Genomic DNA, 12898 nt, shown 5'->3' with positions numbered 1-12898 from the left:
GGCAGAGCTCTTAGGTCTCCCAGGCGGCCTGAGAGGATGGCCCCGGAGGAGGAGAAAGCAGGAAGCAGGGAAAGAGGACCTGGCTAGGCACTAGGGGGGGAAAAGCATTGTGGAGACGTGTGTCTGAAAGACAGCGGCTATTTTCTCATGGAGTTGTTCTTTGCATTGGGCTTCTATATTTTTTTTTGCTCAAGTGGCTCTCATTCCCAAACCATGTTTTAAAGAACTCCTTCCCTTCTCTGCAAAGAAAACTACGTTGACCTACTGATGTGGCTTCATGCCCAGTTACAAGATCTGATCGGCTGAAGACAAGAGTTGACAAAACCAGCACATGGAAGACTCTGTGTCTAATAAGGTTCTAGAAAATTCGGCCGGTGCTCTTTTCCTACCCCTATTGCAAAAAGGCAGCTTGCTCCGTTTCTTTAGTGACCCTCCCCTCCCCCCCAAATAAATGGAAGCAGAACTGTTTCAGCCAGGTGTCTACTAACTGGCATGGGGGCTGTGTGCTTGCCGAGGTTAATGGCTGACCCATTTCTCGTTTCCTTCCTCCTGGGAGGCAACCTTAGCATCTCTGCTGAGGCCTCACGCAGGGGTCAAGCTCCATAGCATACGGTCCGGGATTCTTCTCTCAGATTTGGAAAAAAAAAAAATTCCTTTCCCTTCCATGATTGAACGACAGCGGTGAGTCCTGCTGCTGTCTCCAGGGCCGTGGGCAGGAGCCCTGGCTTGGTGGCCACGTTTCCCCAGGTTCCTGCTCGGAGGAGGTGAGGGAGCTGTTGTCAAGGCTCCGAATCCCACACTCCGAGTCCCACACTCCTGTCGTTCTATGTCCTCGCACGTTCGCCACTCGCTCTTCCTTCCCCGCTTACCTGACGTTATTTTCACCTTCAGCCACTTCTTCAGGCACTCCCGATGGACAAACTGCAGGCTTCCCACACAGCCGCACGGCTCCAGGAGGGGGTTGGCGGGGGAGCCCCCGGCTATCTGACAGATGCGACACAAGTCTCCCTCCTCCTCGGAGTCCTCCTCCAGGAGACTAAATGGAAAACAAGCCCTCGTGACCAAGAGTGCACACGTTTGCAGTTTTCACAAATACCAGTTCCCAGGGCGTACCTGCCCCCGTGCCTCCCAGTTCCGCCCCCTGCTCCCTCTGACCCAGCTGAAGATCCTTCCGGGCGTGGTTACGGATAATAGGTGCATGGACAGTTATACCAGGTGCCTCTGCAGGAGCTGATGCCGTGAGCTGCCCGGGAGAACCAGCCTGCCACCCTAAGTCTGGAGGGGTGGGAAAGGGCCGTGGAGGGGAGCCGTGGGAAAGGCTGGAACCCCTCTCCCTGCCGTGGCCCCCGTGCGGAGGTCGGCTCTGTAGCTGTGGGAGAGGGCATGGGATGTGTGGTCAGGCTCGCCTCCACAACTTGGGAGTTTGGCGACTTTGGGCGCGTGACTTAAGCTTCCCAGGTCTCTGTTTCCTTGTCGGTAACGCCAGGTGATAAGGGTACACCCGCTATCTACGCCACGGGCAGCGGGCAGACTGGATGCAAGGAGGATGGTGAACCTGTTGTGCGCACTGTATAGTGCATCCAGTGTTTGGCAAAGTATTTGCACAACCAGGCCACTCGGTAGATGTTGGTTGGGATGAGTGATGAGCCAATAAACGTCACCAATACCACGGCGCTTGCCAACAATTTATGCCAATATCCCAGAATCTGATGAGGATGGAGTGAATGAAAATGTAAGCAGGTATATTTGTGTCACACAAATGGCGAATGGAGACCAGCTGGTGGATGCTCGTGTAGGGAGGCCTTGAGGAACACAGCGCTGTTTTGTTGCTGCTGTTCTTTGGGATTTCATGGGACCGGGGACTGCCTGGAAAGGAAACTACTGGAAACTAAAATCAAGAGGGAGGGAGCACTGTCACTGCTGTGGATGTGGAAGTGTATGCTTAGTTTCTAAAGAGAACTTTTTCCCTAAGAAAAGGAAGTTCAATACAAAAGAACGGAATTATGGTTTTCCGTTATGGACACAAAAGAAAAAAAAGAGAGGTATACTACACTTATCAAAGAAATGTTTATCTCCAGGATGTCATGTCTCCCCATAATAACCTATACATTCAATGCAATTCCAGTGAAAACCCAGCAGGCTGATTCTTAAATATCGTCAAGGGCTTTTTAAGGAACGAAGTAGAAAGGAAGGCTTTGTACCATATTATTAAAATTTATAATGGTACAGACATTAATATGATGTGATACTGGACCCGGGGATCAACAGAAAGGACCAGTAGGACAGAATGGAGAGTCCTGAGATGGAGTTATACCCTGATATGGATGCCACATGACAGAGGCAGTCTGTAGGCCAGCAGGGAAAGATCCTGGGACAACTGGAATTCATAACATGTACCTCACACCACGTGTTAAACATCACTTTACAGTTAAGTCCCAAATCCATTTCATGTTGAGGTCTAAACTGAAAAGTAAAACTGTAGAGATTTTAGAAGAAAATTGGAATAATAATAACCCCACATTTGAGAAGGATTTCTTTCTTTCTTTTTTTTTTTTAAACTAATATCCATTGAAAATTTTTTTTATTATTATTGATTTTTTTACAGTGCCGAAGGGAGAGGGAATAGAGTCAGAAACATTGATGAGAGAGAAACATCTATAGCCGCCTTCTGCACACCCCCTACTGGGGATGTGCCTGCAACCAAGGTACATGCCCTTGACCGGAATTAAACCTGCGACCCTTTAGTCCACAGGCTGATGCTCTAACCACTGAGCCAAACCAGTCAGGGCTGGGAAGGATTTCTTAAGACAACAGGATACAAGTCACAATTCAAAAGAAGGTGGATACATTTGACCATGTTCAAATTGAGAATTTATTTTTATTAAAAGGCATCAAAAAGAGAAAAACCAACTACCAATTGGGAAAATATATTTCTAAGATGTAACTGCCAAACGATTAGACTAGTAGCCAGAATTTGTAAAGGACTTCTAAAATAAAATAAACATATTCTTAAAAAAATGGGCAAAGACATACAGAAGAGGAAACACAGTTGTCATTTAATATTCCAAAGAGCACATAACACGCCTAGCCTCATTAATAGTCATGAAGGTGTAACTTAAAGCTACAATATCTTTTTGCTCCCATCAGACTGGCAAAAGATTTAAAAAGCCAGTCAATACAAGTGCTGGCAAGGTGAGACAATAAATTCACATGATTTAGTATGGTGAAAGGTATGCCCCCCACAGCCCAGCAGTTCCACACCTAGGTAAAATAATACCCCAGAGAACCCTTTTCATATGCACCAGGAGATGCTTATGAGAATGTTCACACAGAACATTTACAGGAAATAACAAAGAACTCAAATGCCCATCTCCAGGAGAATGGCTGGATTGTGGCGGTAGTCATATAATGGAATACTTTGCAGTGGTAAAAGTGAGCAATTTAAAGCCAAAAGTATCAGGATGTATCCCACTAATGATATAAGGGGGAGAAAGCAAATTGTAGAAGAATAGATATTACATTTCACAGAATAGATAAAAAATAATAGTGACATTTCTATAAAATTCAAAAATATGCACAATGTATTGTTTAAGAGGACATATATTCAAAAGGTAAAACCATAAAGCAAAAAAAAAAAAAAATTCAATAACAAAATAAAAAGCAAAGAATGACATGGGCAGTGCATGTATGATTTCCTAGGGGTGGAAGGGATGGGACGGAGGGGGTGAGGGAGGGAGGTGGGACAAGGTGGGTGAGGGGCTCACCAGCTCCAGCAATGTTCTATTAGCTCGAAGGTGGACACAGGGATGCCTGGGTCTTGTTTTTGTTCTAATTCTCTAGAAGGTACATATGTTCTATACTTATTTTATGTATTAAAGTAACTACCCAAGGGAGACATTTTAAAGAGCATAAAGTGCATTGAGAAATGGTCTTGAAATATTAAAATAAGGTACATCTATCTCTATATATAAAAGCCCAGCAACCAGACAGCGGAATGATCAGAATGATTGGAACAACCAGTCACTATGATGCACACTGTGGCAGCCAGCAAGCCTGATCTGGGCCCCAGTCAGGCCGCCATCTCTGGCTGGCTTGGCCCCCAATCGGCCCCCAACACCCCAATTGAGGGCAGGGCCAGCCGGCCAACCATCCGCAGGCCCTCCCCACCGCCAGCCCAGCCTGATGGGCCCCCATCGGGGTGGCCGGCCAGACTCCACCTGTGCATGAATTCATGCACTGGGCCTCTAGTCCTATATAATAAAATCCTAATATGCAAATTGACCAAATAGAGGAACCATCAGCCGCTATGATGCACACCACCAGGGGGCAGACACTCAATGCAAAAACTACCCCCTGGTGGTTAGTGTGCCCCCACAGTGGGGGCACTGCTCAGCCAGAAGCCGGGTTCATGGCTGGCGAGCACAAGGCGGGTAGTAAGGTGAAAGATGGCCCAGACTGCAAGAGCCCCGGACTGCATGAGGGATGTCTGACTGCTGGTTTAGGCCCACTCTCTGGGGAGAGAGGGCCTAAGTCATCAGGCAGACATCCCCCAAAGGGTCCCAGACTGTGAGAAGGCACAGGCCGGGCTGAGGAACTCCCCCTGACCAAGTGCACAAATTTTGTGCACCAGGTCTCTAAATAAATATATATATATATATATATATATGGCTAAGTGACCGACCATCTGTCCAACCATCCAACCAACTGACCAGCTGGTACATAAGACACACAATGGCAATTTAAAAATAAACGTTGACTCGCACATGCGTGATACATATAAAGCTCTTGTTGGTGCCAATTGCATGTGTGTTTTTTTTTGTGATTTTCAATGGTTTTATCTTTAATTTTAGTAATATCAGAGTTACATTAAAATTTCAACAACAGTGAGAGAAATCAGATTTCCCCAACCTTTGCTTCATCTCACTTACATTATTATTTTAGCCATTGTGCATGCATGCATACATACACACATGCACACAGGCACACATGCCTATACTGCATGTATGTGTTTTGATCTGTCATTGCCAATTGTGAATTTGGTTGATGCTTCTATTATAGAGAAAGGGTGAAGAGCGTTATTAAAATATTTCTTCTAATTAATTTCCTTTCAATGTTCATGAATCCATGCACCGGGCCACTAGTTATGAAACAAGAACCAATCTTTATTCAAAATTGCATTTATATGCAAAGATAAAAGACTGAAAACAGTTTTGTCAGTGCTTATCGCTGGATTATAAAGTTATAGATAATTTTTCTTTTAAGTTCATATTTCTAATAATTCCTAGGATGAATATTTTGGAAGTGAGAAAGGTATAAGATTTATTATATACAGAAAAAAGGGAGTGTCTGATAAAGCACACAATAATAGCTGTTTAATGCACTACTGTGCCTAGAAGTAGATGCATTTTTAAAGGAAATTATTTTTAGCCCAAAGGCACTTTGGGTGGTGGAAGTTGAGACTCCTGACCAGTGGGTCTGAAGCTGTATTTCTGGGTCAGGGAGGATGGATGGGTGTGAGGCTTTGGTCTTTAACCTCGGGGCAGTCTCCTGGTAGTTTGTTTAAGAAAAGGTGCTCCTCACTAGAAACTCGCTTCATTTCTGCAGTTGGATAAAAGACATCTAGGAGTATGCAGGCATTCTATGTTCTATTTTTTTCCTCCTATCTTGTATGTCTAATTCATTACCATGGAATTTTCCCACTTATAAATGAATATCAATAGGATAATTAGTGGCCCAAATGAGCTACACAAAAAGGTCCAGAATTCAAAGAATTGATTTCCAGAGCTGTAAACCAAGGTCAGGGCATGGTAACACCTATCATAAATGAAATGGCAGAATCCTGACTTGGTGCTTAATGATGGCTTTCAAATTATCAAATTTGATAATCGTGAAATATCCAATACCAACTCATAAGAAACAAAAGAGTAACTAAAAAAAGAAGATCTACTTGCTGCCCAGCTGGTGTGGCTAAATGATTGAGCATGGACCTATGAGCTGGGAGGTCTTGGTTCGATTCCCGGGTTGTGGGCTTGATCCCTAGTGGGGGGCGTGCAGGAGGCAGCCAATCAATCAATGGTTCTCTCATCACTGATGTTTTTATATCTCTCCCTCTTCCTTCCTTTCTGAAATCAATAATATATATATATATATATATATATATATATATATATATATATATATATATATATAATAAAAAAATCTCTCTCACACATGAGATCTACTTCCTAACCCTAGCTGGTTTGGCTCAGTGGATAGAGTGTCAGCCTACAGACTGAAGGGTCTCAGGTTCGATTCTGGTTAAGGGCACGTACCTTGGTTGCAGTCTCGATACATGGCCCTAGTTGGGCATGTGTGGAAGGCAACCAATCAATCTGTGTCTTTCACATTGTCCCTTCCTCTCTCTAAAAATCAATGGGAAAAATATCCTCAGGTGAGGATTATCAAAGAGAGAGAAAGGTGCCCGGTCAGGTTTTGATTCCTGGTCAGGGCATATGCGCAGATCTCAGGCTCCATCCCCAGTAGGGGGAATGCAAGAGATAGCGATCAATGCTTCTCTCTCATTGATGTTTCTATCTTTTTCTCTCTTCCTTCCTCTCTGAAATAAATTAAAAATATATATATAAATAATAAAAAATAAATAAAATGGCAGCAGTGGTTACCCCAGAGCAGCTCTTCAGAGAACTGAGGTAACTATAGTAACCATTGGGGACTTGCCTTTTACTTTGGAAGATTCAAATTCTAAAACTGTTGGTTGGATTTGTGCAAAGTCCCATGAGGGAGAGCTGGTGAACTTTAAGTGCTGATGTTGGGGAGATAGCAACCTTTTCATAAAAAAATGTTGTTTCCTAGTTGCCAGTAAGAAATGCTAGTCCTATGGAGCAGTCAGAAATCCTGATATCTAGCAAACTTACCTTTCTTAAAAATTGCAGTATTCAAGGGGGGAGAAAAACGCGTAGGGGATATTGAAGAAATTGAACTGGAACACCAAACTTTTCTTTATAGCTGCGTATATTTTAAGAGCAACAAAATAGACAACTTTCTCAATAGAAGTGGTCATTAAAATGTCAAGGAAGGTCTTACCTATTATTTAAAATTCCCATGACCCTTTACTAAAAGCACTGCTTATTTCAGCATAGGAAACATGGAATAAAAGCATATATATTTATATATAATTATGAAAAGTCCTCACCTTTCTTGCAATTTCTTGAGTTTCTCTGGGTCTGCCTTTTTTTCAGTGGCTTCTTTTTCATCTATGAAACCAAAGACTGCCCTTCGATCCCCATTGCCACTTTGATTTGGAAAATCAGACACTGCAAAGAAAGTAAATGGCATATTTTCTTGCAGGGACCCGGGCACAAGCAAGTGTCCTTGTAAGTTCATTCCTGGTGGAAAGGAGCCGGAAGGCTCCATCAGTGGCATGCTGCTCTGAGAGTTCAGTAAGAGATCTTCTGTAAACACGGGAGCCCTCTGAGATTGACTTGTTAAAGGACTAGCTTCTGCTCCCCTGACACCAAATTCATGTGCACTGTTCCCTGGAAAGTAACTGTGGTTTTCGACACTGGCCAATGAGTTCCTGTTTCTAATTGGAGACAGTGGTTGACGAGCATGAAACCTCGAGTTTCCCTCTGAGTCCGAGCTGTGAGCGGAAGGAGATGTCATTGACAAGTCTCCCGGAATGTCTTCCCTCGGGGCAGAATGCATTAATGATCCAGGGATGTTATTAGATGGATTTCTTGGTGATCTTGGAGCTGTTGGTGTACCAGAACTAAAGGAATCAAGAGAAGTACTAGAACTATGTAAATGGGGTTGCCATTCTCTTTCACAATCCTGGGTCCCAGACCTGTCTTCCAGAGAAGTCGAATTGCTAAATACATGTTCAGCGTTGAGGTCATCATCTAGGTTGGGTTTGAATTTGGTGTCCTGTGAGCGAAACGTCTTTTTCTCATTTTCATCATCACTACTGTCACTCTCGTCAGTAGACTCCCCATCGGGCAGCCTGGGGTCTTGGAACATCCTTTGCCCATCAGAAGACTGCTCTCTCACGGGCTCCCTTACACTGCTTATTCCCAGGGAGCCATGACTGGACTCATTTCTTACAGAATTAGCCCTGCAATTTCCAGGATTTTCTTTAAAATTTTTAAATTTGGCCTGAGTTCCAAGAAACTGACTTCTCTTACGACTGGAAGGAGAATGGGGTGCGTGCATACCAAGCAACAGAAGCTCTTCCTCTGCGTGGATTTCCTCTTCAGTGTCTTCATCGTCTTCTCCATGACTTAATGATAGCATGGAATAGAAATCTTCATCTCTGAACCTAAACGGCACCCTTCGTGACCCCCCCATGGTGGTGGTGTAGAGCGGTGGCCCCAAGGACTCACTCAGCACTCGAGGGCTGTTCATTCCGGGGAAGGCCTGGGAGAGGGCTGGACGGGGCTCATTCTGGGAAAGGCCACGCAGGTCCCCTTTTCTGGCTCTTTCAGAGGTATTCTTGCTCATCGCCAAGGGCTGTGAGGATGGGACCAAGTTTCTTCTCTCTAGAATTGGCCTCTTCAGCTTAGTGTCACTTGCCCACATTGGGCCTTCTCGTTGAACTGCATCTGCATTGAGAAAAGACAAGTTTATCATTTTACTGTAGATGCTCACAGACGAAAGACCTCCACTACCAAGGGTGAGAGTCCCTTAGGCAACAAACAAGCTTAGAGGGGAAAAGACACGTGGTCAACATGGCGGGAGGGTATGAGACTTCTGCCCCAGAGCTGGCTTCATCAGACTGCTTCTGACTTCTCCTCGGTGTGTGTGTGGGACTTGGGCTGGTCCTGGGGAAACGGGCTGACCCGGAAGGTACACATCCTTTCTGCAGAAGCTCCAGGCAGACTGCCCAGCCCCGAGCCAGTCAGGGCTGGCGATGTGTAAATCTCTCACGGGTGGTTTTTATTCTAGTGTTTGTTGGGAAGGAAAACCGCCAGGAATGACTTCTACAAAAACTACCAGTGCTTTGTGATCTGAATTCATACAACACACATTTATGACACCCCTGCTTCACACACAGCTCTACACAATCTTAGGAAAAGTACAGTCTGCCTTGGCAGATTGGGAGGAAGAAGACTCTAGAAGCTGGTGTCCAATTAAATATATGACCTGTGACTGCATTCACTACTTAGAGCAAATAAAAATCAATAATGCTCACATTACCTCCTCTTTTTCACTAGCCCCTAGTCATTTGGTGACCTCTGGCTATACATACAATTTTACCAAAACAATCATTTGGTCAAAACTTGCCTTATAAAAATAATGACTAAGCCTTACTGATTGAGAGCTTACTAGTACACGAAACAGGCCAGGCACCAAGTTAACTGTGTTACATGTACATATTTAGGTTCCCAATCCTATGAAACAGGTACTACAGTTTATAAGTGAGGGTACCAAGGCTTAGGGAGGTCATGTAATTTGCCCAAATCATACTTCTAGTTGGTGATGGAGTGAAAATTTTAACTCAAGCCTGCCTGATACCCTATTTATCTTCTTAAGATACATGGTTTGCAGTATGCTTAAGAAACTGGCTGACCAGACCAGCGTGGCTCTGTGGATGTGTGTTGACCTATGAACCAGGAGGTCTCAGTTCCATTCCCTGTAAGGGCATATGCCCGGATTGTGGGCTCAATCCCCAGTGTGTGTGTGTGTGTGTGTGTGTGTGTGTGTGTGGTGTGTGTGTGTGTGTGTGTGTGTGTGCAGGAGGCAGCCAATCAGTGATTTTCTCTCATTGATGTTTCTCTTTCTCCCTTTCCCTTCCTCTCTGGGGAAAAAAAAAAAAGTATTAAAAAAAGAAAGGAACTGGCTGGACTTCCAATTTCCTTGTGAAAATGAGCATCCATGTAACTCATTCTCTGTATGTGTTGTTGAGGGCTTTTTTTTTTTTTTTTTTAGCATCTTGACATGCATAGGACATTGAAAATACTTCTGTGATCCCACTTACCTTTGTCCCCTCCTGACTTTGGCCTTCCCCCTCAGCTCCCTGGCTGCTAGCCTGCAGGATCTGACAAGGCCCTGCTGTCCTTACCATTCCCTTTCTAAAGCGGCTCACAGTTCACCGTGTAGAGTGGGCGGGACTGCACTCAGTGGACAGGTTCAGGAAGGCCGCATGATCACGGCTCAGGCAGGTGAAATGCAAATCCTCCGAGCATGCCTGGCTCAGAGAAGGGCAAGTCAATACCGACTGGCTTTAATTGAGGCCTCCCAGGGGAGCGCCAGCTCCAGTCTCTAACGTCCTAATGTTCCGTAAGCCTCTTTTATTGTGAGCTGCAGGGGACACTCAGCCCCTCAGTGCGAATCTTTACTCATCGGCTCTTCTGGAAATCGTTTACGCCCTCCTACCAGGCCCCTCATGGGTTTTATAAGCCCCGGTAATAGACACACCAGCAATGCCAGAGTGCCCTGAGCATCTGGCTGTGTACCTATAGGCCGGAACCAGAATCTTCTGGGCGCTCCCTGAACGCTCTGAACCTGCCCAGAGCCAGTTTGGTTCAGGCTTTGGTCTCCCATCCAAGTACTAACCAGGCCCGACCCTGCTTAGCTTCCGAGATCAGACGAGATCGGGCGCGTTCAGGGTGGTATGGCCGTAGACTGGTTCAGGCTTTGGGAGACACCTAATGGGCGAAAGAATCAGCTGGGGCAGCTTCTGCAAAACGGAAACCGGAAAGTCAACAGGAGCCATAAGCTTATTTCCTGGAAGCCACCAGCTGCCACCTGGTGACACTGGCCTCCGGGGCAGGCGGAGTCCCAGGCCGAGTGCTGCTGCCGCTCAGGAAATGCATCTCCACCCTTCCTGTCACCACCACTGCCTTCCTTCCTCTACAACTTCCACAGCGCCCCCCGGGTGTGTGTGTGTGTGTGTGTGTGTGTGTGTGTGTGTGTGTGTTTCCCCTTAAGATGGTAGACCTTGCATTCTATATTTATGCTATTTTAATCCTATTTCTTGCGACTATCAAATAGGGAGCAGATTTCATAGTTCAAGGCCTGGGAACCCACACCGGTGTGGTATGCCAGGGATGTGCTATTCATAGAGCAGCCCCACAGATGCTGCCTGGGCCTCTCTGAGGCCCTGCCTGGGCTCCAGCAGTGAATGGAGGGCCTGCCATTTCCACGAGTTCAACTAGAAGCAACTGAATGTTCTCGGTGTGACGAGAGGAAACTGGAAACGGCATCCGTCTGCCCTAGACTTCTTCGTGTGCTTGGCCAATAGCTTCCTACGTTCTGACAGCCATATCCTTCTCATTGTTTCCCTCTGGTTATAAAAGTAGTTGATATTCACGGTAGAAAACGTGGAACATACAGAAGAGGACGGAGAAATAAAAACCGCCCAAATTCCAAAACTCACATGGCATTGCCACTGCCCTGTCATTCCAGGTTAGATTACAAAGTCAAGATCCCGGGGCTGGCCCTGGCCGGTGTGACTCGGTTGGTTAAGTACTGTCCCATTCTTCGAAAGCTCCTTGGTTTGATTCCCCGTCAGGGCAACAGAAAAGCCCGCTGGGCTGTTTTCATCTTGCAATTGTGCGTTGGCATTAGCATTTGAACCCCGAGTTAACACCTTTAGGTAGAGCACCTATGAGCTGGCTGACCCCAGGCCCCACCTGCAGCCCTTGCTATGTATTTCCCCTGCCAGACCCACCTATTCATGGAGGCATCTGGGACTCTCTTATCTAGAAATATTGTTTAAAAAAAAAATAAAATTGGAATAGTTGGCTATATGCAACTTTATGTCCTGCTTTTCTTCCCTAAAACTCTTATTATGAGCATTGTCTCCTGCCATCAATTTTAAGACCAAGATCTTAATTCTGATATAAGGTTTCATTACAGTATATGAATGTATTGCAAAGACCAGGATCTTAATTCTGATATAAGGGTTCATTACAGTATATAAATGTATTGCAATTTAAATTTGTTGAACTCTTCTCCTATCATTGGGTATATAGATTGTTTCTAGGTCTTTGCTGCCATAAATTACACCATGATCAATGTCCTTGCCCACGCATCTTTGACTATCTGTCTTATAGTCTTAGAATAGATTCCTAGGAAATGGAACTGCAAGATCAAAAGGTGCAAATTTCTACCTTTTGACACATTGCTAAATTCCAATTTGTGCCAAGTTACCCTACAGGTGGGATATGAAAGCATCTCTCACAGCCATGTTAACAGGCTTGGCATAGATAGCATCTGACACCATAGTGCCCGGGAAGTTAGTTATTAGTGTCATTATCAAGTGTTGAAAATTACTTAAAAAACCTTAGTAAATTTGGTAGGCCAAATTTTTCTCATGTAAACTTACATTTATAACTTAGGGAGGTTGAGCTTTTTACCCCCAAATGTTTATTAGCTACTTTCTTCTGTGAAATTATCTGCTCTGCCTCTTCCCCATTTTTCTATTAGGTATTCATATTCTGTATTCTGGGTGTTTTTTTTTTTTTTTTAATTATTATTATTGATTTGTAAGAGCTTTCTATATACTACCTCTTGGATACAATTCAAACATCTGGGCCTTTCTCCAATTTTTGCAAATCACTTTAGAATATAAAAAAAAAGAACTAAAGAGAGATTACTGAGGAAATAGTTGGGGGAAGATAAGGAGTCCTGGGTAGAAGAGAAAATTGGGACAAATTCTCAATGAATCTCTCAGGATAATGGAAGTTGCCTTTTGAATGCAGGTGGAGGACTGTATGAGCCTCATGGGTGTAGGAACGTTTCACGCATGCGGAGCTTCATTTTTTAAATAATATTTGAGAGTTCATCAAGGGCTGTTGGGAAGGTAGCTAGAGAGAAACCAGCACTAGTTCACTGCCCACTATAGTCATGTGCTGGTCAGTACATTTCTTCCTTGAGCTATTACAGCAATGCGATGAGATAG

The 12898-nt window shown here is 44.7% G+C and overlaps 1 protein-coding gene across 1 annotated transcript in view; it reads right to left on the bottom strand.

The window, feature by feature from the left end:
* The window catches only part of MARCHF10 (membrane associated ring-CH-type finger 10), a 79581-nt gene that overhangs the window by 18684 nt on the left and 47999 nt on the right, over positions 1 to 12898 (bottom strand). The window contains 2 exon segments of the mRNA XM_084861765.1: positions 870 to 1036; positions 7190 to 8588. Coding sequence (XP_084717891.1) covers positions 870 to 1036; positions 7190 to 8588 — 1566 coding nt within the window.

Source organism: Pipistrellus hanaki (genome assembly GCF_964339955.1).
Source record: "Pipistrellus hanaki genome assembly, chromosome: 16".
Taxonomy (NCBI): Eukaryota; Metazoa; Chordata; class Mammalia; order Chiroptera; family Vespertilionidae; genus Pipistrellus; species Pipistrellus hanaki.
Note: the sequence above shows the minus strand (reverse complement) of the source record. Positions and strands in the feature narration are given on the sequence as shown.